Below are 24,771 nucleotides of genomic sequence, written 5' to 3'. Positions count from 1 at the left end.
ATTCAGCACATAATTTGGTACATATTAACTTTATTAAGTCCAGCCTTATTCCAAATCTTAAGGAATGGGCTATTGTACATGGATTCTGGAAAGCTTTTGAACTGCCAGTGAACTAACATAAGTGAGATAAAGAAATATGGGTGGAGAAGCTGGTGCCATCACTGAGTGGTAAAACACTTCACATTTAGATCCAGTGCATGCTGTGGATGTGGTGAACGAAACAATTCTTGTTGCTTTTGACCTCACGTTAGAAGCATATGGGTGTTATGTAAAGCTTGTGTCCATAATTGTAAAGAGTTGGCAATAGAAATGAAAGATGTTTGGAAACTGGTTAGAGGGAGAGAACGAACAATATTGAATCGAAGTCTGATGGCTGAGCAAACTGAGCATTATGTGGTCTCATGAGCACTGGGGAACCCACAACTGGAGCAAGCTAGATTTTCCATACTAAACAGCCAGCAAATCCAGTGAATAGATGACTCCCTGTAACCTGGGACTTCATGGCTGCACAGATCACCAGACTTGTTTCCATAAGTTACAATTGTGGGACAAAAATGAACAACTGTTGGTCCAAGAGGAAGTCCAGAGCTCAATCAAACCTGAAACCTGAGCGTGTCAGGAACCAATCCCAATCCCATAGAATACGGCAGAGTGCCTTCACCCGATCACTCTGAATGATCAGCAAATTGAAAGCAAGGGTGTATTCTGACTACATGTGGTGTGGGAAGATCAGTTGCTAAGGGAAGGAGTTCCTCCCTTAATGACATTTATGCATTTATGGGTCTTCGTCCAAAGTTATCAATTTGGACAAATGAATGAAAGGGAATCATAGCAACGTTGCTGTAAGAAGTATTATTAGAGAATGATTTGAATCTTAGTATAAAACAGGCCTAGATAGTTATTTTGGGCTACATTATATCTGCAAAGAAAGCAAACAAAATATGCAAATCCCAGATCTTAAAAGACACGGTCTCTGACAGTACCTAACGTTGGTCCTTTTGAACAAGATAACTGTCTTTGAAAAGCCTAAATCATAATAGTGCCAAAAAATAGCAACACACCCAGCAGACTTCTAAACTAGGTTGGAGATTTAAGAGAACAAGGAGGAGAGTCTGAGATACGTAGATTAGAATGGGTAAAGGGAGTACAGGACAACTGATTTGGAGTTGATTTGGCAGCTCTCAATGAAACGACCAAGGGAATGAGAGAGGTCCACAAGGGCTCTGGAGGCAGGAGAAGTGGTGGAGGCATGAGTGAAAGCACAGAAAAATAACTCCGCATCATGTCAAGCTTGTAACTTGGTGAGGGTGTAAGATCATCAAGCGGAGAACAAATCGTTTGGAGTGATTGAAGGGGAAGGTCAGAGGATGGTGAAAACCTGGCAGATGGGCATCCGAACAGCGGTGGGGTCAGAAGAAAGTGGAAGGGAAGAGGGGAGCAGGAAATTGGCTTGATCCAGGAGTTGCTTGAGCAACTTTGAGAGTTTCTTTCTGAAAGGAAGAAAAAATGTAATTTATTAAAAGTGACAAATGTTGATGTGAAACTGGTAGCTGTGATGTAGACTGAACCAATGCTGCTGGAAAGAGATCAAGAGAATGCCTACAACTGCACGTGGTAGAGAGGATGGATCACATCAGGTGGCAGCAGCAGTGGTAAGAGGAGCATTGAAAACACAGAACTATCTTAATTCTGACAAAGGGTCTTTATCCGAGGCATTAATCCACAATTTCTTTTCAGTGCTGACGAATCTGCTGTATATTTCCAACATTATCTGACGTAGTTTTATTGGCTGGAGTCTGGTCTCATGTATCAGATGCTATAATCTTGTGCAAACTGATACTAAAATATGCAGAAATCATTTGTGAGCATACATGCAATATGGATAAGAGGCAATCCATAATTGTCATCTGTTTCTCGAGTATACAGTTTATCCTGTCCTCTCTGCCATTCTTGAATCTGTACAGTAAAAAGAAAATATCGAAAGTTGTACATAACATCAATACAGTTTATTTTCTTCACTCCTCAAGTTACACCTTTGTATATATGTTGAAAACCAACCCAGCTGTGATTTCTGTGATATTTATTTGTATATTTATTCAACAGCCTGAATGATTTCGGGGTAGGCTAGAGAAAAAACAAAAGGTACAGTATTATTCTGTTACATTTTCAAAGTACTACCTCTCCCTGCACCAAGGCATTCTCCTTTTTAAAAAAAATTTTTCTCTACAATGCAGTTTCAGTCGTGGTATAATTGACAATAGGGCAAGTAGAGTGACAAACCTATGTTTCTGCACACACTTAAGTTTGTTAAAGCTATTAAACACCCAAGTCTATCTCTTTGACCACAGAAATATGACCGAATTGCTGGTATTGCAGTACAGTCTTGTTTAATCTGGAACTCTTTTATCCAGAATCCACAATAACCCAACTGTTCATAGGCCCATGGTTTGAAGCAGTACATTTAGCACTTGCTAAACTGAAAAGTTACACTCTGACTCCAGTGCTCTGATCTGGAAACAAGACTATTTTGGTATGTGCTCCTTTTCTTGATGAACCAACAACCCTCAGTTTGTCAAGGAACATGCACTTAAGAAAACAAGAAGTCTGAGCTCCCTCTGGTCACCTTGTTCCTTCAGTCAGTGGCTCTGCTTCTGCTGCTGACATTTTTTGGTCTTGAATGCTGCTGTCTTATCACTGTCTGTGGATGCTTCCTCAGCTCAAGGCCAAGTCTTGTTCAATTTCTTTTAAGTGGAAGCAAGAGTAGCAGCATTTCCAGGGACTCTTCACACAAGATAAAAATTAATTGCTGGAAATCTGAAAACAGAAAAGGCTGGAAATACTCAGCAGGTCAGGCAGCATCTGCAGAGAAACAGAAGTCATTAAGTCGATGTTTCAGGTCAAAGATCCGTCTTCAGTCCTGAGGAAGGGTCTTATACCTGAAACATTGACTGTCTTCTGTTTCTTCACAGATGCTGAGTATTTTCAGCTTTTTCTATTTTTTGTTTTCACACTTCACAAAAGTACTGCAGGAGTTTCAGTTTGTCCTATCAGTATAAACAATGGGGTTGAATTTATTTGTGCAGCATTGTATTAGCCATGTTGAATATGTTCTGACCATCAATAATCTAGCAGATTTTGTCGTGTTGGAGGTGAGAGAGGGATCACCTATCAGACAATGAGTGATAGTGATAGCTGTCGATTAGATTTGCAAGAAACATGAAAAGCACTTGGAAGACTTGAAAGTTTTTGCTGTTGTGTCGAAGGGCACGGAGGAGTTTCAGCCATTGCACTGAGAGAGGAATGGGGGGGGGTGTTTAGTGAGGGTCTGTAATCAAGAAAGTTGATGCATGTAGAATGGAATCATCAGCATAGGTGGATAAGGTTTGATTTTTTTTAGGTCATTAATATGAAAAGGACTAGGGTGAGAGACCGACCAGAGTGAGAGGGGAAATCTCTGAGGAACCCTTGAGTTAATGGAAAATGACAGAGGATCCGCTATCAACTACAGCACAGAAAGTGTTATACCAGAGACATTAAGATAAACTTGGGAGGGATGATCTCTGCAGTTCAGTCCTTACACTCACCCTTCCCCATAATGAACAATTTAGGCTCTTCAATTCAGCTGGAATTATATAAATATATTGGGGAGCATTTCTTAACTAAACGTTTTCTGAATAAACTAAATTCTATAAACTTTACAATGACTTGAGTTAATCTTTTCTATCTTTCCTTATTCCCCCCCCTCTGCAGAAACACCAGCAGCAGAATGAAGAAATATTGGGTCAGGTGATCAGGTTGGCCTAAACCTCTGCCTTATGCAAGACTTTTGAAATAAGCACCAAGTAAAACTGATGGCTTCTCCTCAGTCCAGTATTCCTGCATTGACTGCCTCGCTTGCATTCCTGAAACAGAAATGGAGCTTTACAACGAAACTGTCTTCTTCAGAAAAATCTACCTTTCGTTGCAAACCTTGAGAATTTAGACTAAAAAGTACTGGAGTATGAATAATGAGGACAAAACTCACTTCAATAAAAAGAGGACCTTGAGTAACTTTGTTTAGTCCAGATGGAGACAACCAATTTTAAAACTGCTTTCAGTGGTGATGGTATGTAGTCTACATTAGTTTGTGGGGGAAAACCCATCCTGATACTTTGTCCACTTTTAGAAAGTTGGCAGAGATCAAAGAGTAGTGTCCTGTAAGTTTATTAAGTTTATCGAAGACTGCTGTGGGGGTGGGGGGGGGGGAATTGAGTGGAATAAAGGTATCTTGTAATAGGGTGGGTTGTGGGGGGGGGGAATTTTCCTGAGACGTATGGGATGTTATTATGAAACTTACACGATTTTGTATTTTTTTTCCCAGTGTTTGTTAATTAAGAGATAATGTATAAGTGCATTTGTTAAATTTTCATTGTGTACATGATGCAAATAGTAAAATGTAGCAGAAAAACTGCTTCTTGAGAGACAGTAACCCATTTTGGAAGATAAAACAATTTATTTTACAAAAATGATGGTAAGTTAGATGCAGTGCTTCAACTATGGTTGTAATGCAAAAAAAAGGTTTTTTTTTCTCGAAAGTGGCGATAGAATGTGTTGCAGATTAGCGAATAAGTGCACTGAGAGACCTGAGGTCCCAACATTCAATTTCTGGCCTGTCCTAAATTAGGTGGTCTCAACCAGGACAACTTTGGGCCTTGGGGCAGGAGGGGACTGATAGAAAATTCAGTCATGGTTCCTGCTCTTGATCGCCATCTAATGATTTCTGGAAAGTACGCATGTGTGAATGTTGAGTGAGGACAGTTCAGTGATACCCTCCACAGGTGAATGGTGCACCACTATTCATTATCTTGCCTCTTGCATGAAGAATGATACTTTGGTGTGGCCACAGAGATGTGCTGCTGTCAATGAAACTGTATTCTAGCATGAGTTGGTGCTTCAGGAGAGGAGAGCGCTACAAGAAAGTGTAGTTATTTTCAGCATTTTTTTCCTTTAAAGGCAGACTAGAAAAAGGTTGCATGTCAGTCTTATTCCTAAATTTAAACTGCTGTAGCACTAGCTTGCAAGTGATATCTAACTGTAAAGTACCATTTCCTCTAGCAGGGCTATACCTTTACCATTGCAGAGTTGGATTTATTTTACTATTTTTGGCATATGCCAGTAACATCCCTGTATTTATGACTTTTTTAAAACAAAAAGGGATACTGTCTCATTAGAAAGCAATATTTGGCTTACACTTTTGCTTTAAGAATAATGTCCTTTTTCACCTGGGACCTATATTCAAATCCAGCAAAGAGAAAAATGAAATTTAATTTTCTCTGGGGCTTTTCTGGTGTGTTGAAACACTTGACTTTTGCTTCTGGGAATTGGGTTCAAAAAGCAGTCCAACTGCATGCTGGAGCAACTGAATATGGTACCAGTCTGTTAGAGTAATATCCATTCACATATTTACATGGATCAGAATCCAGCTCAGATAAAAGGGAGCAAAAAGAGTTGCCCTCTACGATGGCTGTTAAGCATTCCAAGAGAAACACTTGGCAGTCTTCATGTAGCACTTGATCCTGGCTTTGTGCATGGGTTGGAAGTGCAGTATTTTCTTGGGAGGGAGGGAGTGTACTGTATTAGGACCTGGTTTCAAATCCAACCTAGACAGGAAAAAGTGTTTTCTTCTGTCTATAAGAACAGCAGTGGTGCAGTGCCTGAGAAAATACCCTTTCAGCCATGGACCAGATTTCAGATCCAACCTGTACTGGTGGGGTGAAAGTCTCTTGTGGCTAAAAGGATCCTAAATTAAATGAATTTAGGCATTCTCGAGCCTATAATTTGCCACTACTTGGGTAACACAAAGGATCATTGATGTGGGAATGAAAATAGCACAGCTGAGGTTCCACAGGGTTCTCCTGCCAGCGGAATCCCCACAGAAACAGTGCGAATAGGTGTTTTTAGCCATTTATACAGTTTAGTCAGGGATTCTGCCAGAAGCTTCCCCCCCCCCCCACTTCAACATTTGGGATTAAGGCACATTGATAGAGCAGAGCTTAAGGAGCTTTACCAGGAAGTACTTGAGGGCAACAGAATGGAAAGACCTTTGAGTGCTCAGCTTGATGTTTTTTTTGTATTTTAAAAAAAAATCACCAGAAAACAAACTCAGTATTTCCTGATTCCTAATGCAATGCCTTCCAAACCTGCACCAGAAGAACCAGTTAGCCAGATATTGCCTTTTTACATCAGTTAACTTTACAGTGACTGAGTAACACTGAAACTCAGTCTTAAGGGCTTTGAATATCAGGTAAAACATTTTAATTGTTGCAGATATTATAAGGTCATGCAGAGTATAAATATTCAACCAGTGCATTGAAATGAGTGCAACTTGTTTTTGTATATAGGTTACAGATTTATAATTTTTATATACTGCGTTTGGTTTGTAAGCATGAATCTATGAATTTAGCTATAGAAAAGTACTGTGTACGTGGTTCAGCTAATAAAACTGTACCATTTTAGAAAGACTCCTTTACATCTTGGTAATCTAGCTGGTGGGGGGTTGACCTAGTTTAACAGAGGGATGGGATTTTCAGGTTTGTTTTCTGCAGTAGCCGATACTGGATTTTTAGGCCAGCAATTTATAATTTGCACTGTTAGTAACTTTTCTATGCTGTGTGAAAGCTTTGGAGAGTTGATTTTTTAAAAATTCCCATTGAAACACCAGGAAGTAGCACACACTAGGATACTATAGTAATGCACCACTGCTCACTTGGGCATGAGGTCATCAGTGTGGCATTCACACTGTTAGCCTATTATTCCTGGACTGCTAATGGGCTTGCAAACTCTCGTCATTGTGGCTGGAGACACTTACATCTGTTAATATAAGCACATCTGCCCTATTGCGTGAGTTAAATAAATGTTAAATATTTTCATAGGATTTTTAAAGAATAAAATCAACTTTGTCAGTGAGAAAAGTTGAAAAAATTGTTTTTTTCTTTTTCATTATTAGTTTTGGCCCAGTTTGCATGAATAGCTGCTGTGCTGTTTAAAGCTGAGTTACCACTGGGTTTGACAAAAAAAAACTTTTCTACATAGCAGTATTCCTGCATATTAATCCACTTAGTTAGAAGTGATTGGATAGTTCTACCAATGGTTGAGTAAGGATGCCATTTGGTGAAATACTGAACCATACATACTAATGCAGGGGGAAGACCTCTGGCTTTTATAAACACACTATCATGTGATCCCACTGGCTAAGGAACCCTAGTTTAGAGGATTGAATCATGACTCAACTGCTTTGTTCCTTTTCCTCAAGTCCCAGCTACATGCTTATTAGAGTAGACTTTGACAGTCTGTGGAGGGTGCTGAATCAAAACAATTAACCCACAGTGTACAGTCTTGGTCATACATAAAATATAAGCCTTCCTCCACATACCACCCAGCAATATAAACAAACTGCTGCTTCCTTGTTGGGGCCTCTGGGCTGTAGGAGCAGGGAGTATCACAGGTGATCAGCACTTGACCCTGACATTACATGGTGTTTCCTACCATGTAATCAGCCTAACAGACTCCAGCGGTGCATAGAGAAGACTATATAAATCGGGAAAAAAGTGAACATGGACCGTTACTAGGCGAGGCGGAGTTGGTAAGGAGTTCAACATTGCTGGGCACCATCCTCAATGAGGCCAAGACCCTCCCCACCCCACTTTTTTTTTTAAAGTATGCCCTATAAACATCCTACAGGATTTTCATTAGCTTGTTTGAATTAGACCATTGCAACATCTGTGGCTCTAGATTATACTTGCTGATAGTACTAATGTTAGCAACTTTAGACCAACTAATTTCCCTCCCTATTGCTATTCCTAGCCATGTCCTTCCACTCAAGACAAATTTTCTTTCTTGCACCCCTGTCTCTGAACTAGGTCCAGAAGGGGTAGATTGCCTGTGTGGGTACTTACAATAAACAGTTGGAGCCTGTTATTTCCAGTCACCAAATTGTCCTTTTTCTGCATATTGTTCATATAATATGCATCACTATACAAGATTTTTTTATACTAAAACTAAAAACAATGAAAAAGCAAAATTTCCACATGAATAGTTGTTAAATAAGTTTCACATTAACTGTAGCATTAACCATTATTCAGGATATACAGGAGCTTGCTCCTCACACTACTGAACCTGTACTCTAGTTAAGATGGGGATGAGGGAGGGAAAGGGTGGAAAAAGAGAGAAGAGAAAGTAGTTTAGGGGTTTGCTCTTCCCCCTCCTGCCATGTTGAGAATTCCTTTTAATCTTAATAGGGTTCAGTCCCCATTCTGGTGAAATTAATTAAAAGCATTAAGATCAACTGGTGCCCCCAAGAAAAAGTTGATCCAAAAGTGAGACAAAACATGACAGGAACTATATGCATTGTTCAAAAACCAGGAAATGAGTTAATAACTAGGAAGTTAATGCAGGATGGGAAGTCAGATAAAACTATCACAAGTAATGGAGCTTTTATCTAGAAAGACATTCCTGAACAGAGAGCAGAAGTTGGTGACCAACTCATGGGTGCTCCACACTGTCATGACCATTGCTATTCAGCATGGAATGCCAAATATAGATAGAATCAGCCACAGAAAGTGAGGAAAACAAGTTTTGATCCTCACATCTTTGCTGGTCAGAACACATCCTTAATAGCATTTCAACTTTCAAAAGCTGAAGGCAGGCAGATAACTGGCTTTGCAGCAGAGCTGGGTATTTGGACAAATCAGTGTTGTAAATTAAAAGCTCTGCTCACCAAAGCTGGACAGGGATTCCTGTAAAACTCCAGACACAAAACATTGGGAAGGGAGAAGAGGAAGAAAACCATCAGACTACTTTTGGAATCACCTTATAGTAAGCTAGCAATTCACATGTAGAAATTTTCAGGGAGCACCCAACCTAGTCTTACCAGTAGAGAGCCAGCAATAACATGATGCCTCATTTTCCAGAGGTCACACAAATCAGGCATACAAGAACTTCATAAATTGCAGGGGACTAAGCTGGTCATTATCTTTCATATCAAGTCTAAAGAATATTGAAGAACTGGTGTCTGCATAACAATATTTTAATAAATTAAACACAAGTGCCATAAGTGTCTCAATCAACTATCCATTCTGGCACAAACTTCATGAGCAATGTTCCTACATACAATCCATCTGTGACACTAGAGTACCCCCATTACCAAAATGTTATCCCAATATCTACAAGTTGCTGGTTACATCCATAAGCTTGATGAAAGGGGTAAGATATGTTATTTTCACTTCAATGCAGGCCTATAAAAATGGCATTAAAACAGAATTACTATTTCCAAGTGTTTTGATAGTATTTACATTAGACAAGTTAGCCCGTTTAGCATCATCACTACAGCTGACAAGTCTTCAGTGCCAATTTTACCAACCTTTTGTTCACTCATTACAAAGCTTACTGGCACATTAAAAAGTATTTTATCTTTAACCACTCATTTCACCTGTACATGAAGGACTAGGCATAGAATACAATTCACCTCAAACTGAGTCATCTCCCATTGAGCACACTATAAAAAAGGTTTGTACATCACTGAACTCAGTTACAAACAGTACATCAGTGAATTGACCTATTTCAGTTTAGTCCATGGGTACAAAGGAGGAGGTTACTGCCAAGCAATATACTGTGATCTACCACTTGCTTGAACAGCCAACTTGGCAAGGTTAAAGAAAGTGAACTTGTCAAATGTGAAGCCTATACTAGGTTTGAGGGGAAAGGGCACTGATAGATCATGAGATAACACTGGCTCAGGAGAAAGAAAACAGCAAGTTAGAGCTCCATTATTCCCCAATAGGAGCAAACCAACCTTTGACCCACCACCAGGATTTTGTGAAGTCAAACTTGAAAGACATGTTAAACCTTGAATTTAAGCCCCTCATTGCTTGGCACAGAATCTTGTACTTGCACATGTAGGGAAAATATAGCAAGAAAATCACATACAATATATACTGTGTATCAGATGCACTTTTACTTGTACCAAAATCATGATTACTCTCACTGCTATAATTGAGGGGAAAGACTTGTTAATTAGCAGAACATACAATATCAGTGAGAAAAATGACAAAAGTATCAAAGTTCCAGTGAGAGGCATGTTTTTGCATTGATAAATTTAATGGGAGGACCACAGCACCATACTAGCAAGACAATATCCTCTATTCAGCTGGAATTAGAATGTGGCTTGGCACTACAAGTGGCATGAAAATGGAGAAGGATAAGAAGGGCAATTAAAAAAAAATCTACATTAAAAAAAGTGCATTTGCATGGAAAAAAGGCCACAGTAAGTTCGATAAATTGTTCGGTCTTGGGGAACAGCCAGCCTGTGAGGACTCCCAGCTATTTTGTCACATTTTGTGCTAATAATTATGTTATCCAATATTGTGAATTTACAACAAACAGCAAAGTGGGAATTCAGTGCTAAAATCTGAATATGATATGTTAAATTAAATGACTGAATTAATAACAGACTAAGTGAGCAAGAGAGAGAAGTCACGTCTAATCCTCAGGAACAATCATGACAACCAGCAAAACATTATCCGATCATGAATGCCAGAAATGTTTACTAGAGTGCATCATGTGAAAGACACATTCTGCATACCACTGAGTTATAGACAAGTCTGCACTAATATAACTTGATAGCTGAATTGAACTTAAAACTAGTAATTTTTTTTTTAAAACACTGACAAGAAATGCAGAGGAAATTTAGACATACCGTTAACTTGCAGTGACTATTTCATCTCAGTCAAAAAGCCTGTATTTGAAATTAGATTCTCAGCCTCAGTTTCTTTAAATAAAAATCAAGTCAAAAGGGTTTTTAAACCTATAATCATCAGGGCAGAGGGCAGGTCTCCTTCAGAAAACTAGATACTAGGTTAGTAAATACACTCAATGCTCCCAACAGATGTGTGAAAGCTCCAGTACACTTAGCGTCAATACAGCACTTACTCCACCCTGGTTACTGCCTGCCAAGGGATGTTTATTAATTTTGTAAGCTAGGGAGCTGTATGCCTCAAGATATATACCAATGCCTTTAAGCAACAAGACTCACAGCAATGTGTAGTCATACTACTTTCAAGTAACATGATTCCATTTTGCAAGCACCTTTTATAAAGAGTTGTGTTCACTTTAAATGGACACATGGGTTATGTCAAATGCATACTGGAACAGGCCAGCTACTTGGGAGTCCACATTGTAGAACGTGGAGAGGAGAGTCAAAATAGAACTTTTATAACACTGATCAGATAAGGTCTGATGGTGTGTAACTCCTTTAAAAGCACAGCGCAAGACATTGCAACACGAGCATAACATTCAACTGTAACTGGCACCAACTCAAGCCATCTTGGCAAATATAATGTGCAAGTAAAGTGACACTGGTGCAACAAAAAAGGAAGATCTGAAATGGAAGAGCATAGGCGACTTGCCACAAGTAATCTAGAAAGACGCACCTACCAATCAATTACAAAAAAAAGTGTGCATTGCACTAGGCTCCTTGCCTCACTAGCTTGTGCTGGGGTGGAGGGTGTATAAAAACGTGCTTCAAAAGCATGGTTATCCCTTGCATTGAGAAGCACCACATGCTATACCTTTCCCCGGGGCCCCACGTCACCAAGAATGTCTGTAGTGTCATCTGCACCCACCTGCTGTGGATAAGCAGTCACAAAGGATTATATTGAGGTTAGGCTCCTAACTGTTGGATATTAAATGATGGCATACAACAGGCAGGATATTGTCTTTACTTTTGAGTTACATCCTAGGTACGTGACCATCCTTTCAAAACTAAATCCTGCCTTGTGCGGCCATTTTTGTCTCATTTTGCTTTCATCACTCGATCCAGTCCCCACAAGAGCAGTGGCTTTTTTGCTTCGAAAGTCCTGCAAAAGCCATTTTTCAAGATTTATTTTCCTATTTTTTTTTAATATATAAATAAATACAACTTTCAGCCAGAAATAGCAGAAGATCTTCATTTTCCATCAGCTCAACGTAGAGGCCTGCGACACCACAAATGGCACCTCCAGTCCATTAATCCCGCAGCTTTTGCGTGTGCTAATGGAAGTCCCGTCACGGCCTGCGGTTACTGCAGTCTCATTCTCTGCATAGCAGCGGGCTGTGCAGGGCTTCAGTTTAAGAAGCAGAGCAGCAGCCTCCGCTGCTTAGCGGCTGTGGTTCATCGTCAATGATCTGTATGCCCCGCCGTGTGCTGCTTACCCGATTGGGATCGTTCTCTCTTGCTGCTTCCTCTGCCTGGGAAACTTCAAGCATCTCTGAAAAAGAAACAAACGTTTTAGGAACTCAAAAGTCCTGACCACATCATTTACCCCTGGTCTCCCCCACCCATAAAGGAAAAAAAATTTAAATTTAATACAGTGCCTTTCATAACATCAGGACGTGCAAAAGTACTTAAAATGGCTGTAAAGTGCTTTGGAAGTGTAGTCACTTATAATGTAGGAAACGCGGCAGCCAATTTGCACACAGCAAGGTCCCACAAACAATGTGATAAGACTATCTATTTTTAGCTGTTGGTTGAGATAACTATTGGCCAGGACTCAGGGGAGAACTCCCCTGCTCTTCTTTGAAAGAGTGCCATGGGATCTTTTACATCCACCAGAGAGGGCAAACAGGGCCTCAGTTTAACATTTCATCCTAAAATAGCATTGCTGCATTGGATGTTTTTCAGGCAGGCTGTGTCTTTGGGACAGCTGCAACCTTGATCTGAAAGACACCACAGCTCCAATGTTTGACACTGCAGCACAAATTCCCTTCCCACTAATGGTCAATTAACCAGCAGCATTGGCAAAGAAACAGGAAGTCACCTTCTCATTCCCTTACTGAGGAAATGGGACATCTCTGGAAGGAAAGAGCAACATTTCAAGATCAGAACCAAGGGAAGAATAAACTTTTAAAAAATTGAAGTAGGGTGCAACTTAATAGTCCAAATTTTGTAATAATCAAATGAGACAACGAACAAGATAGATGAGAGTCTGGTCACAGTCATCTAGAAAAGGGAAAGTAAAAAGCTTTGGTCAAAGCTTCTAGCACCAAGTTGGCTTGTGTAATTGTAAGCATTTTTCATAATTAGGGAAAATAAAATTCTCATGTTTTTCCTTAACTGTGGAGAAGGGCTGAGCGCCAAATAAGATTAAAAATAAGACAAGGTAAATCAAGTAATTTTCAGGTGACTCCCAAGCTTGGATTCTAAAAGCCTATAGATTATAGGAGGAAGGGAAGACCACAGTAAGCAAGGAGTTAGAATGATTGCGACAAAGGGAAGTAGATAAGGCTAGCAAGCACAGAGTCTGGCAACCGCCTCAGGATACAAGTATACTTCCAGAATGGAATGTCTGTGACAGGCAAGGTTGGGACTTCATAATGTGATCTAGCATCTACTAAATAGCGTACGCACAACTTGTATTTATATAGCACCGTTAACATAGTAAAACGTCCCAAGGTGCTTCACAGGAGCGATCAAACAAAATTTGACACCGAGCCACATAAGGGGATGTTAGGACAGGTGACCAAAAGCTTGGTCAAAGAGATAGGAGCATCTTAAAAAGAAGTTGAACAGGCAGAATTGGATGAAGCACATTGCAGCCGAGAGCTAGTCAGGGTTGGAGAAAATTCACTCACTTTTACAGATATCAAGAAACAGTTCCTCAATGCCTTTGTTCACTTTGGCAGAGGTGTGGAAGTGCTTTGCTCCTACAGACTCCGCATACCTGTTGGGAGGAATTATTAAAACAATTTTAATAAAGACAAAAAGGGATTTAACATCGGTCAAAGTCTAAATAAAGATGTCAATCTCGGGGGGGGGGGGGGGGGGGGTCACAGGAGCAGTACAGTAGATTTGCACCCACAACTCATCCACATGACAAATATCTTCAGCCAGGCAATCACATGAAGGTGACAGAGGAAAAAGGGGCATTCACCATCTGCCATCTTTGTAACCATTTGTTAGGCACTGGCAGAACCCTGGAAGTGGGTCCTCTCCACTAGGCAAGGCACGCAACAGAGACTTGGAAGGGCACAGGGGGAATAAAACATCAGTGTTACTTTAAAAAGAATCATTGGAACACAATGTTCGGAATAAACTTGTGTTGGCTTGTCAACAGCATTTGCTTAGGGAGGTACATTAAATGAGCAATGAGATGATTCAAGTCTCATGATGGGAGTGACTTGATAACTCAGCACAAAGTGCTTGTCCCACAGATCTAAAACCATGTTAAAATTAAAACAAATGAAGGAGGGATATAATGATGCACTTCTTTCTCTCACTGTAAAGGCTAATTGAGCTACAGTGTGGGGTTTGAAGGCTTTAGACTCAACATTCTTCAAAACATTTCTAACAAGAACAAACCAATCCTGTAATTAGAACACAATGTCCTCTCCATAGAAACACGTAGAGCACAGTCACTTCCCTCATCAAACAAGGGGGGGGAAAAACGATTCACAGCAGTCAGTACTTAGCAATAAACATTCTTGTTTGGTGAAGCAAGTGATTGTACATATTTCCATAGTGGCACGGTCGTACATTATAAACAGAAGCACAAAAATATCATAACAGAACCATACCACCGAGGTCCTGAGATAAGTCCCTTTCCCCAAAAGGTTAAATTAAATAGTGTGGCTGCAAGGGTGCAAAGGTGAATCTCATCCTTCCCTCACCCAATATCCATACAAATGTACTTTCCTGCTGGACAACAGTCAGAATTAGGATGTGTGTGTGTGTGTAAAAAAGGACTTTTGGCCAATTATACCACCTCCTACTAGCACTGGCACCAAGATCTCCAGACTAGGGATTGATTCTCAATGGTAAATAGACACATTTAGTACCATTTTGAATGGCTTATCATACTGGGTGCTGTATTTGTCCACTAAACCACTGAGTGACTCTTTAAAAGTATCACTTGATGGATTTATTGTAAACTGTTTAAAGACTAACTCCACATATCAAAGCTGTGTCCCATACACACTCCTCAGCAGATCCTTAGCAGACATCAGGAGACTGTAAAATCCAGCTCCAGTTTTCCCCAAAGGTTCCATTCAGTGCCTGATACATACGCCTCTGCTTCTTCAACAGACACAGTCCGGTCCTTCTCCAGGTCAGTTTTATTTCCTGAAAATTCAACAAAAACAATTTTTAAAAAGGTAGCCTCCAGATTTCAGTCACCATCAGAAAAGGCAACAAAATTGTAACCTAGTTGAAAACTTTTTTTAAAAAAAAAACCTTGAGAATCCAAAGTCATAGGAACAGGAGTAGGCCATTCAGCCCCTCGTGCCTGCTCTGCCATTTGATAAGATCATGGCTGAACTGTGATCTAACTCCATATACCTTAATACCTTTGGTTGCCAAAAAGCTATCTATCTCAGATTTAAATGTAGCAATTGAGCTAGTATCAATTGCCGTTTGCGGAAGAGAGTTCCAAACTTCTACAACCCTGTGTGTGTAGAAATGTTTTCTAATCTCGCTCCTGAAAGGTCTGGCTCTAATTTTTAGACTGTACCCCCTACTCCTAAAATCCCCAACCAGCGGAAATAGTTTCTATCCACCCTATCTGTTCCCCTTAATATCTTATAAACTTCAATCAGATCACCCCTTAACCTTCAAAACTCCAGAGAATACAACCCCGATTTGTGTAATCTCTCCTCGTAACTTAACCCTTGAAGTCTGGGTATCATTCTAGTAAACCTACGCTGCACTCCCTCCAAGGCCAATATGTCCTTCCGAAGGTGCGGTGCCCAGAACTGCTCTCAGTACTCCAGGTGCGGCCTAACCAGGGTTTTGTATAGCGGTCCATAGAGCGAGATCTCAAAGGCTGAATTCAAAAGCAGGTCAATGCAGCAGGTAGTGATTAAAGGATGTTAACCGTGGATTTTTAAAAACCTGAAGATTGTAGAAGGAACAAAGATTGAGGGAGAAGAGTCGTACAGGTATGAAAGTCCTGGGAAAGGAATTAGTTTCCAGTTTATGAGACACCATAATTCTGGTCTGATGTTAGCTTTAGTCAATGAGCAGGCCACACCTCCCTGCTGAAACTACTTAACGGGGCAATGCTGATTTTATTTGGCAATCATTTTACAAAAGCAAAAAAGGGACGCATTACGCACTGGACAAAACTGCATTTGCATGACTGATCTGACCCCCATATGAACACTGCTGTTTGAACACTTTCCTATACAAGTGCTAGCTCCCTCTCACCATTTAAGTTACACAATGCACAGGAGCACTAAGTTGGTTTTATTTGGGTCAGTTATCAACTATCGATGCACAACATCACATCACATCATATGCAAGCACGCTGCGATCACCAAACGCGTCCATTTAACATCCAGAATCGGGACAGCAGCTTACACATTCCGCACTCCAATTTGAGCAGTTTATCACACACACAAAAGGATATTAAATAGATATTTACTGTGAGGGCCAACTTTAGTGAAATCTTATAGGCTCTGCCAGTCCACCTCTTCCTTCTTATAAAGGAAAGAGAAAATTGCTTGTGGCATCATCAGACCAGTTGGTGATTATTTTGAAATATACACAATGGTAACAGAGTTGGGAGAGACTTTAGAAGTGCTCTCCAAACAGCCATGTATTGGACAGAGGCTGCAAGTGCATTGTGACAGTTGACATAGCAAAATTGAGTATGAAATGTTAACATAGCAATTTACAAAATGGTACCCATCGACAGAAAAGTGATCCAATATCGTGACACTAGGAAGCAAAGTTTATGGACAGAAAGGGGGTAATTTTAAACTTCACCGCCTGGGGTGGGGCTCAGTCTGGGCTGCAGTGTGACTCTGGGTCAATGTACAGACCGGAAGTTTCCAGTGTGGGGTCAGTCTGGGCTGCAGTGGGACACTGGTTCAATGTACAGACAGGAAAAAGAAAAAAAGAAAAAAGGGTCCAGAGGGGCAATTTTTTCACTCAAAGGGTGGTGAGTGTCTGGAACGAGCTGCCAGAGGCAGTAGTCGAGGCAGGTACAATTTTGTCTTTTAAAAAGCATTTGGACAGTTACATGGGTAAGATGGGTATAGAGGGATATGGGCCAAATGCAGGCAACTGGGACTAGCTTAGTGGTATAAACTGGGCGACATGGACATGTTGGGCTGAAGGGCCTGTTTCCATGTTGTAACTTCGATGATTCTATGATATAATGGTGGAGCAGATCCCCTGCCCTGATTTTCGTTCCATTGATATTATGGGACCACCATCTGTAAGTTCCCCTCCAAGTCACATGCCATCCTGACATGTATCACTATTCCTTCATAGTCATTAGGTAGGGAATGCCAGGATTTTGACCACTATCACAAGGACTGCAGCGGTTCAAGGAGAAGGCCCAACACCACCGTCTCAGGACAACTAGGGATTCGCAAAAAATGCGGCCATTCCAGCGACGCCCACATTCCAATAAAAAAATGCTTTTACAACAATATTAGAGGAATGGGAGGTGGGGGAGGAGGAAAGAGGAAGATGATGAATCAATGTCCACCTACTGGTACAGGAATAAGGCTACAGGCATGGCAATATACAAGAGAGTTTGGGGTTCTTAAGGCAATACAGGAGAACTACAACGTTGAGGTCACATACCTACGATACATAGACAGATTTCACTGCCAAGCATCTTCCGCAGCTCTTTCACCCAGTTCTTCACCTGCAAGGTTTAAAGACATTTAATTCACCTTAAGATCTGGTGCCACCAACACAAGCTACAATCCAGCCAGATTAAAGAGAGGGGCAGGAAGCAGTTGAGATCAGTTACATAGAATTTACAACACAAATAGGCAATTCGGCCCAACTGGTCCACACAAACCTCCTCCCACCCTATCCTTCTATTCCTTTCTTTCTCCCCCTTCATGTACTTATCTAGCGCCCCTTAAATGCATCCATGTAATTTGCCTCAACTACTCCATGTAGTAGCAAGTTCTACATTCTAACCACCCACTGGGTAAAGAAGTTTCTCCTGAATTCCTTATTAGATTTATTAGTGACTATCTTATATTTATGACCACTAGTTTTGGTCTCCCCCACAAGTGGAAACATTTTCTCTACATCTACCCTGTCAAACCACTTCATAATCTTGAAGACCTCTAGTCTCTGAATAGCAAGTCTGCTAATATTCCAATTGAAAGTCTGGTGTATTAGCAAGTCCCTTCTCAGTTGCTGCCTGTATTAATTTGAATTAAAATTCTTTTATTTATATTGCAAATCATGAAAATGCTTAACAAAATAAAGCATTTTGAGTGCAGTGATGTATTAATTTGCTTACATATCATCCAACTGAACTTGACTTAGTTAGTAGTGCACTTGCCTCCATGTCAGAAGATTGTAGGCCCACTTCAGGACTTGAAGAGCTAACCTAAGCCAATACTGCACTGTCTGAGGTGCTTATTCCTGTGCTTCAGGTGGGCGTTAAGAGCAGTGAATTGTCCCAGGGACACAGACATGTCCCTTAACTACCATAAACAGATTAACTGGCAATTCTTCTCATTGCTGTGTGTGGGATCTTACTGGCTGTTATATTTGCTTTTGCAACAATCACTGCACAAAGTAATTCATTGTACATAAGAACAGGAGTAGGCCATTCAGCCCCTCAAGCCTGTTCCACCATTCAATTAGATAATGGTAGATCTGTACCTCAACTCCATTTACCAGTCTTTGCTCCATATCCCTTGATATCTATAGATCTCAAGTTTTGAAAATTCAGTTGACCCAACATCCACAGACTTTTGGGCGAAGAGTTCCAGATTTCCGCTACCGCAGGGATCACAACGTAAATTGAAATTGCTGCAATGTTTATTTCATTTTCCAAGTCATAAAGTACTCTATACAGTTACCTTCAAAAAGGTTTGGGGAGAGTGCGGTTAGTAATTTGTAGAAACAAAGCACCGCAGTATATAGAGGTTGAGTGAATTGATAGTAAATTGTGTCAACTGAGGAGCAAGTGTTCACTTAAAGAGCAAACAGGTGGTACAACAATGGTTGAGGATTTTCAATTTGTATTTACCTCACAAATTGACACTACTGGTTAAAAAACAGATCTTACAAGAAGTCAAGCAGCTCACCTTCTGAAATGAGTCTTCATCAGTAATGTCATATACTAATATGGCACCATTTGAATCTCTGTAGTAAATGGGGCCCAAAGCATGAAACCGCTCTTGACCGGCTGTGTCCTGTACAGGAGGAGAGAACTGGGGTATTAACCAATGTTCTTGTCGCTATTTCCCCCACCTGCCAAATCATTCCAAGGAAGTCAGATATCTTCCTGTAAAACAGACTTTAAGTGCTTTTCTTTTAGGAAAAAAAGAGGTACATTTTCTTGTAAAATTCCTATTCAAGATTTAAAATAGTCCATCACTCTGGTACTCACAAAGTATGTCTGTTGCTGGTCAGGTATATTTTTTGTAGCATTTTAGTATGGATAGAATTGTTTTCATAAACCATCCCTGCTTCAGCACCACATATTTTAAAAATAGTTTTAAAATAGTCTACAGATTCCTCCTTTTTTTTTCTTCTTCCACAAGATGCAAAATATTCACTAGGTTATAGCAAGCCATTATTACCATTTCTGATGAATGGTCTAAGGGTTTAACTGAAGGGCAGCTGGTGGCACTACTTAAAAAGAATTTACCATTCAGACAACAGTGAAGCAGAAATTCACTATAAAAAAGTGGCAGTGAAAGAGCACCATGTTTGCATACTATGACTAATGACACCCCAACCACTACTATAATACTATCCTTAGTTATACCCAACCATGACTCAGTTCATAAGACTGCAGCACACAATGTATGGACTAGAGCACAAAATCCAGGCTGATGCTTCAGTGCAGCGCTGAGGGAGTTCTGCATTGTCAGAAGTGCCGTCCTTCGGATGAGATGTTAAACCAAGACCTCCCTCTCAGGTGGACGTAAAAGATCCCATGGCACTATTTTGAAGAGCAGGGCAGTTCTCCCCGGTGTCCTGGGCAGAATATTTATCCCTCAACCAACACCTAAAAATAGATTATCTGGTCATTATCACATTGCTGTTTGTGGGACCTTGCTGTGTGCAAATTGGCTGTCGCATTTCCTACATTGCAACAGGTACTTTTGAAGTGTAGTCATTTAGCTGTAAAGCACTGAGAAATCCTGAGACGGTGAAAGGTGCTATATAAATGAAAGTTCTCTTACTTCATTTTTAACCCTGTTCAGTTCTGCGTCAAGCACTATAGCATATTTCACAATGCACGACTCCTCAGAACCACGTCAAAGGAGTGTGATTATTGCACTAGACAGTCTTTCAGTAGAACTTGTTTTTGGATAGTCCTGCTCCTCAATTATGCTGCGCAAACAGAACAAGTGGGTAAACTGAACAAAGCAGCATCACATTTTGTATCTGGACTAAGACCCAGACGTCTCATTCACTGATCACTATTCTGCTTCTGGTGAAGATATCAGAATGGTGCAACCAATTGCTCCCACTCCGTTCTATCCTCCTACTACACTGGCAATTGAAAATTCATTTGTTTAAGGGGGTTGTCAAAAAGATAAGATTATTTTAAAAAGATAGTTAGTTAATGAGTATCCCTCAAATGAGCACACAACTGAAAAAGGTTAACAAAGCAGATTTTGCCCAAAAAGGGATACACTGCACCAAAGTAACATCAAGTACTGCCCTATTGCCAAGAATGGGATTCAAATCTGTGCCTGCACTACCCAATGGATTAGTAATCCATGACCTTAACCAGCTTGTCACCAAAATGGGTGGGCAGGTGAGGGAGGAGAAGATATTGAAACAGTACCATAACAATGGCAGGGTACAGGGATGTTGGTGCTTCAGTGAGCTGTGTCACTTCAACAAATTGATAAAAAGGTAGAGTATATACAGCGTTGTAGAACACAGGACCGTGACAGCACTTGTTATAAGCATCCTAATGTACCGTCCCAAAAGAACATAGCAGTCAATAATGACAAACAAAGAGATCTCACAGTGGATCAGTTACTCACCCATATCGCAAGATTCACACGCTTTCCACTGATATTCAATTTCTTAGTCAAGAAAGAGGCCTAAAAATGAGAAAGTATTTAAATAGTGGAGACACTGCAGTTCGACTGATCCTGCAAATACCAGAGCGCTTATATCTGGGCTCTTTTCCATTGAAAAGCCCAATCATAGTTACTTCATGTGTTTTAAGAATTTTTATTTAAATGGCCAGCTGATAATGGGCAATTAAAAACTCTATTTTTTGTTCTATGAAGCTCGCTCCCAATTTCTTTTAAACTGAGGAAATCCATTCATTATTTTTTAATTGTCCATGTCCCTTAGCATTTAACAAAAACATATGGAATATCCAGCTATAGACAGCATCAGGGAGCAGAATCATACACAGCATGAAGCCAGGACTCACTATGTTAAGGATAACACATCTCTTATTTCCCCCCCCTCACACAATCATGCCATTTCCTACATTCCTTCAACTGTCTCTCCAGGTGGGCAGTTTCCTTCACATCTCAACATCTTTCAAGGAAGTTTTGGTCTCCACTTCATAGATACATAGGAATTCGACCACAGCTGGAAGCCACATGGCCTTTGTCTGCATTGGCTTTCTGCCCCGCTTGAGGAATGATTTTATATCGTCCCATTTTACTGATCTCTCCCTATTTCTTTCCCTTACCCATTGTTTCAACTGTCACAGCAACACGATCCATTAGTTCACTGCTAGACTGAGCTGGTATTCTTCAAATAAGCTTGCGTCAAAGTTATTCAGACCATTGTGTACATGTACCACTTTTTATGCAACCAGTAGAATAGTGTATGTGGTTAAATCCTCTATTTCGAACCCTCATTGTGTAATTTTATTTCCACTGGCACTACACTGGTCTCACACTTGACTCCTCCATGCCAGTTGACTTACACAAGACATGGTATCTACCACTGCTCATGAATCATTGGCGAGTTGGGCTTCTGATATCTGAACTAAAAGAGAAAATCACAAATTACTGGGCAGCCTTCCCAAAACCAAACTACTCTGTTCAAAAACAATGGATAGCTCACTGTTCCATCCAAAAAAAAGGTAGATAGAAGTTTCTGAAGAGGTTAACTGATAGAAACAAAACAAAAACGAACTAATAAAGTACACGAACCAATTTACTGGAAGCATTCTGTGCTAACTCCTCCACTGCCCACCCCTTAATGTTTACACTAGAAAGTCAGTTAGGAAAACAAGTCCCAAAAAAGCTCTTCAGCCTCAGTCAGAAACACACTAGCATCAACTTGTTCTTTAAGCGTGACATGACAGGTGCCGGAGTGAGTTATTTCAAGGCTCAGTCTTCAAACAAGTCAAATCTTAGTACTGCACCGAAATTCAGCCCAAGTCTACAGTAACCCTTCTAAATTCTGCACGGTTTTGAGTGTACATCCTTATACCTGATTCATAACGCTCAGCAATTTTAGAGGCGTGTAATAATAGGAAAGTAAATCACAGTTCCAACAGGGTTGGTTTACTTGACACAAGTGTCAAGCCGTAGCAAATTCCAATCACAAAAACTTCACCGCATTGTGGATAATTAACTCAAAACTTCATGGAGCAAGGATTTCCTCTTTACGGAGCATGCAAGGCACTACGCCAATGGCAGACATTCTTACCCACAGTCCCTAACATCAATGAAACTACTCTATAACAAAAAAGGTAATACACCATTCGCTTGCGATGAGGCAAATCAGTAATCAACCAGAACTAAAATTAAGACCTCGTTTAAAACAGAAGGCTTGTCACAAATAAAAGGGAAAGATACAGGAGTAAAGACTTGAAAGAGTTACAAATACATTAGCAAAGATGAGCAGTTCAGCAATTAAATCTGAACCCACATTAGATAACAGCGTTGTATTTCTTGTCCAAGATATCCATTATTCTTTAACTTAATTCCATTTTGGTTACACTAGTAATTGGCGTTATTCTAAGTACCTTCCTCTTCCCGACCACCTAGAAAAAAAATGGCACAAATCAAGAGATTTGATTTTTTTTGTCAGCGCTTCTAATCGGACCTGAGACCGAGGGGTAAGTGATCCCTCGGATCCCCTGCAAAGACAGGGAACCCGGTGCCCGCAGCTCAGAGGGGGCAAGCTAGGGCCGATGACTCTGCTGGGCGTTTATACAGGCTGAAACTAAGTGAAATATAATCTCTGCACAGGACCTCCATGATGTGACTTTAACATATCACAGGCTTGAATTAAAATCAGACCATTTATCTATTCCCCTCCCTGTATCTTAAAGCCAAGAGCTCTATCTAGCAGCTATATTAATATTTAATAGTGTAATTTGGCTATTGTCTTATACCGTACAGATCCAGTCTATGGTTACAGCAGAACGACGGGGCCCAAGTCGTCTGCATTTATGGCCCCAAAAATTGCAGTAAAACAAACACAAGACTCCAAAATATTTTAAGCACAAGAACCAGAAGTTCTGACAAAATGGGGAAAAGGAAATAATTTCAGTATATTTGACCTAACCAAAAACAAAACGCTTTCAGCCATTTGAAAAAAAAAGGGCCGGTTGAAAAGAATATTGTATGTTTTTCTCCAGGACTTTTTCCCCTTCCAAAACAACACGTGAGGTTTATTTTTGTTGCTTAAAACGCAGGGTCCTGGTTCCCCCTCGAAAGTTAATTACGACTTAAATCAGTTTCATACTCGTTACTTTCAACCGCAACAATGTATCGAGTCGACACTGTGTCCAGTTACCGAATGTATCGAGTCGACATTGTATCCAGTTGCCGAATGTATCGAGTCAGTGTCAGGGCGAAACGCACAGGTTGGGCTGCGAAGCTCTCGCCCCTCCCTAGCCCCACTCACCTGTAACGTGGTGATATGTTTATCACTGAATTTATTCTCACAGTATCTCAGCACCAGGGAGGTTTTGCCCACGCAGCCTTCCCCGAGCAGCACTACTTTGAAACAGTAGCTCTTGCCAGCGGCTGCCGCCATAATAATAATAATAACAGAAACACTGGCTTTGCAGAAGGAAGTCTCATCAGAGCGAGAGATTTATCGTGTTCTCGAGTTGCTGCAATTCACAACGTGGCGGTGCGCGGCGGACAAATTGCGACAGAACATTTTAAGATGGCGCCTTCCTCCTGCCCAAGCGATCAGCTGGTGATCATATGATGTGCAGAGTGGGCAATAAATGCGGCAGCACCACGCCCCCTCCGCCTCTGACAACCCTCATCACATGGGACAGGAGGAGAAGGAGGAGACTGTGGGAAGCGGTCAGTCAAACGACCAGAGATGAGCTGCTTGGAAAGTATAGTAATATAATAGGAACATAAAATAAGGACTAAGGTCCATCTAGTTCGCCTTCTACCATCGTGGTAGTCGCATGATACAATGATAATAGAATTGCTGACCAACCAACAAACAACAGACCCAGACATAAGGTGAGGAAAGCTCAGTGGTAGAAAGTTTTGGGAACTATAGTGAGAGCTGGCTATGTTTTTGGCTTGGACGGAGATCATCTCGTGCAAAAGGTAGGTGGTACTGCATAGAATTGTTAGGGCCAGAGTGATCTCCTGGACTAGTTTCAATCACTTAAGGGATGAGGGAGAGGAATTTTCCCAGATTTTTTTTTTTTGCAAATTGGCCTGGGTTTTTAAACTGACTTTTTGCCTCGCCCATGAGATCACATGGTTTTGGGTGGGGTAGGGGATGGATTATATATTGTGATGTACAAGGTATCACATTGCGTGGGACAGGCTGGATGGACCAGAGGGTCATTTCCGGTC

At 40.7% G+C, this 24,771-nt stretch overlaps 2 protein-coding genes across 15 annotated transcripts in view; one reads left to right on the top strand and one right to left on the bottom strand.

The window, feature by feature from the left end:
* LOC137344584 (nuclear transcription factor Y subunit alpha-like) overlaps positions 1-4,229 on the top strand; it is a 38,890-nt gene extending 34,661 nt beyond the window's left edge. For 11 of the 12 annotated variants that reach the window (XR_010968400.1, XR_010968398.1, XR_010968403.1 and 8 more), the window contains 2 exons: positions 2,104-2,142; positions 3,751-4,229. Coding sequence is in view for 1 of the 12 variants with exons in the window: in XM_068007655.1 (XP_067863756.1) it covers positions 2,104-2,112 (9 nt within the window). In the remaining 11 variants the exon portion in view is untranslated. Of the gene's footprint in view, positions 1-2,103; positions 2,149-3,750 lie in introns of those variants that run through there. The other variant, XM_068007654.1, reaches the window with a different exon arrangement.
* LOC137344585 (ras-related protein Rab-21-like) overlaps positions 1-24,149 on the bottom strand; it is a 49,784-nt gene extending 25,635 nt beyond the window's left edge. The window contains exons 1-8 of one of the 3 annotated variants that reach the window (XM_068007657.1): positions 23,846-24,149; positions 21,001-21,060; positions 19,078-19,185; positions 17,603-17,666; positions 15,076-15,130; positions 13,645-13,733; positions 12,226-12,281; positions 1,682-1,956 (exon numbers count right to left, since the gene is read on the bottom strand). In XM_068007657.1, coding sequence (XP_067863758.1) covers positions 1,840-1,956; positions 12,226-12,281; positions 13,645-13,733; positions 15,076-15,130; positions 17,603-17,666; positions 19,078-19,185; positions 21,001-21,060; positions 23,846-23,977 — 681 coding nt within the window. In that variant the 5' untranslated portion in view covers positions 23,978-24,149 and the 3' untranslated portion in view covers positions 1,682-1,839. Of the gene's footprint in view, positions 1-1,681; positions 1,957-9,969; positions 12,282-13,644; positions 13,734-15,075; positions 15,131-17,602; positions 17,667-19,077; positions 19,186-21,000; positions 21,061-23,845 lie in introns of those variants that run through there. The other 2 variants (XM_068007656.1, XM_068007658.1) reach the window with 2 other exon arrangements.
* Between the last annotated feature and the right edge of the window lie 622 nt (positions 24,150-24,771).

The sequence above is a fragment of the Heptranchias perlo genome, chromosome 27 (genome assembly GCF_035084215.1).
Source record: "Heptranchias perlo isolate sHepPer1 chromosome 27, sHepPer1.hap1, whole genome shotgun sequence".
NCBI classification, from domain to species: Eukaryota; Metazoa; Chordata; class Chondrichthyes; order Hexanchiformes; family Hexanchidae; genus Heptranchias; species Heptranchias perlo.
Note: the sequence above shows the minus strand (reverse complement) of the source record. Positions and strands in the feature narration are given on the sequence as shown.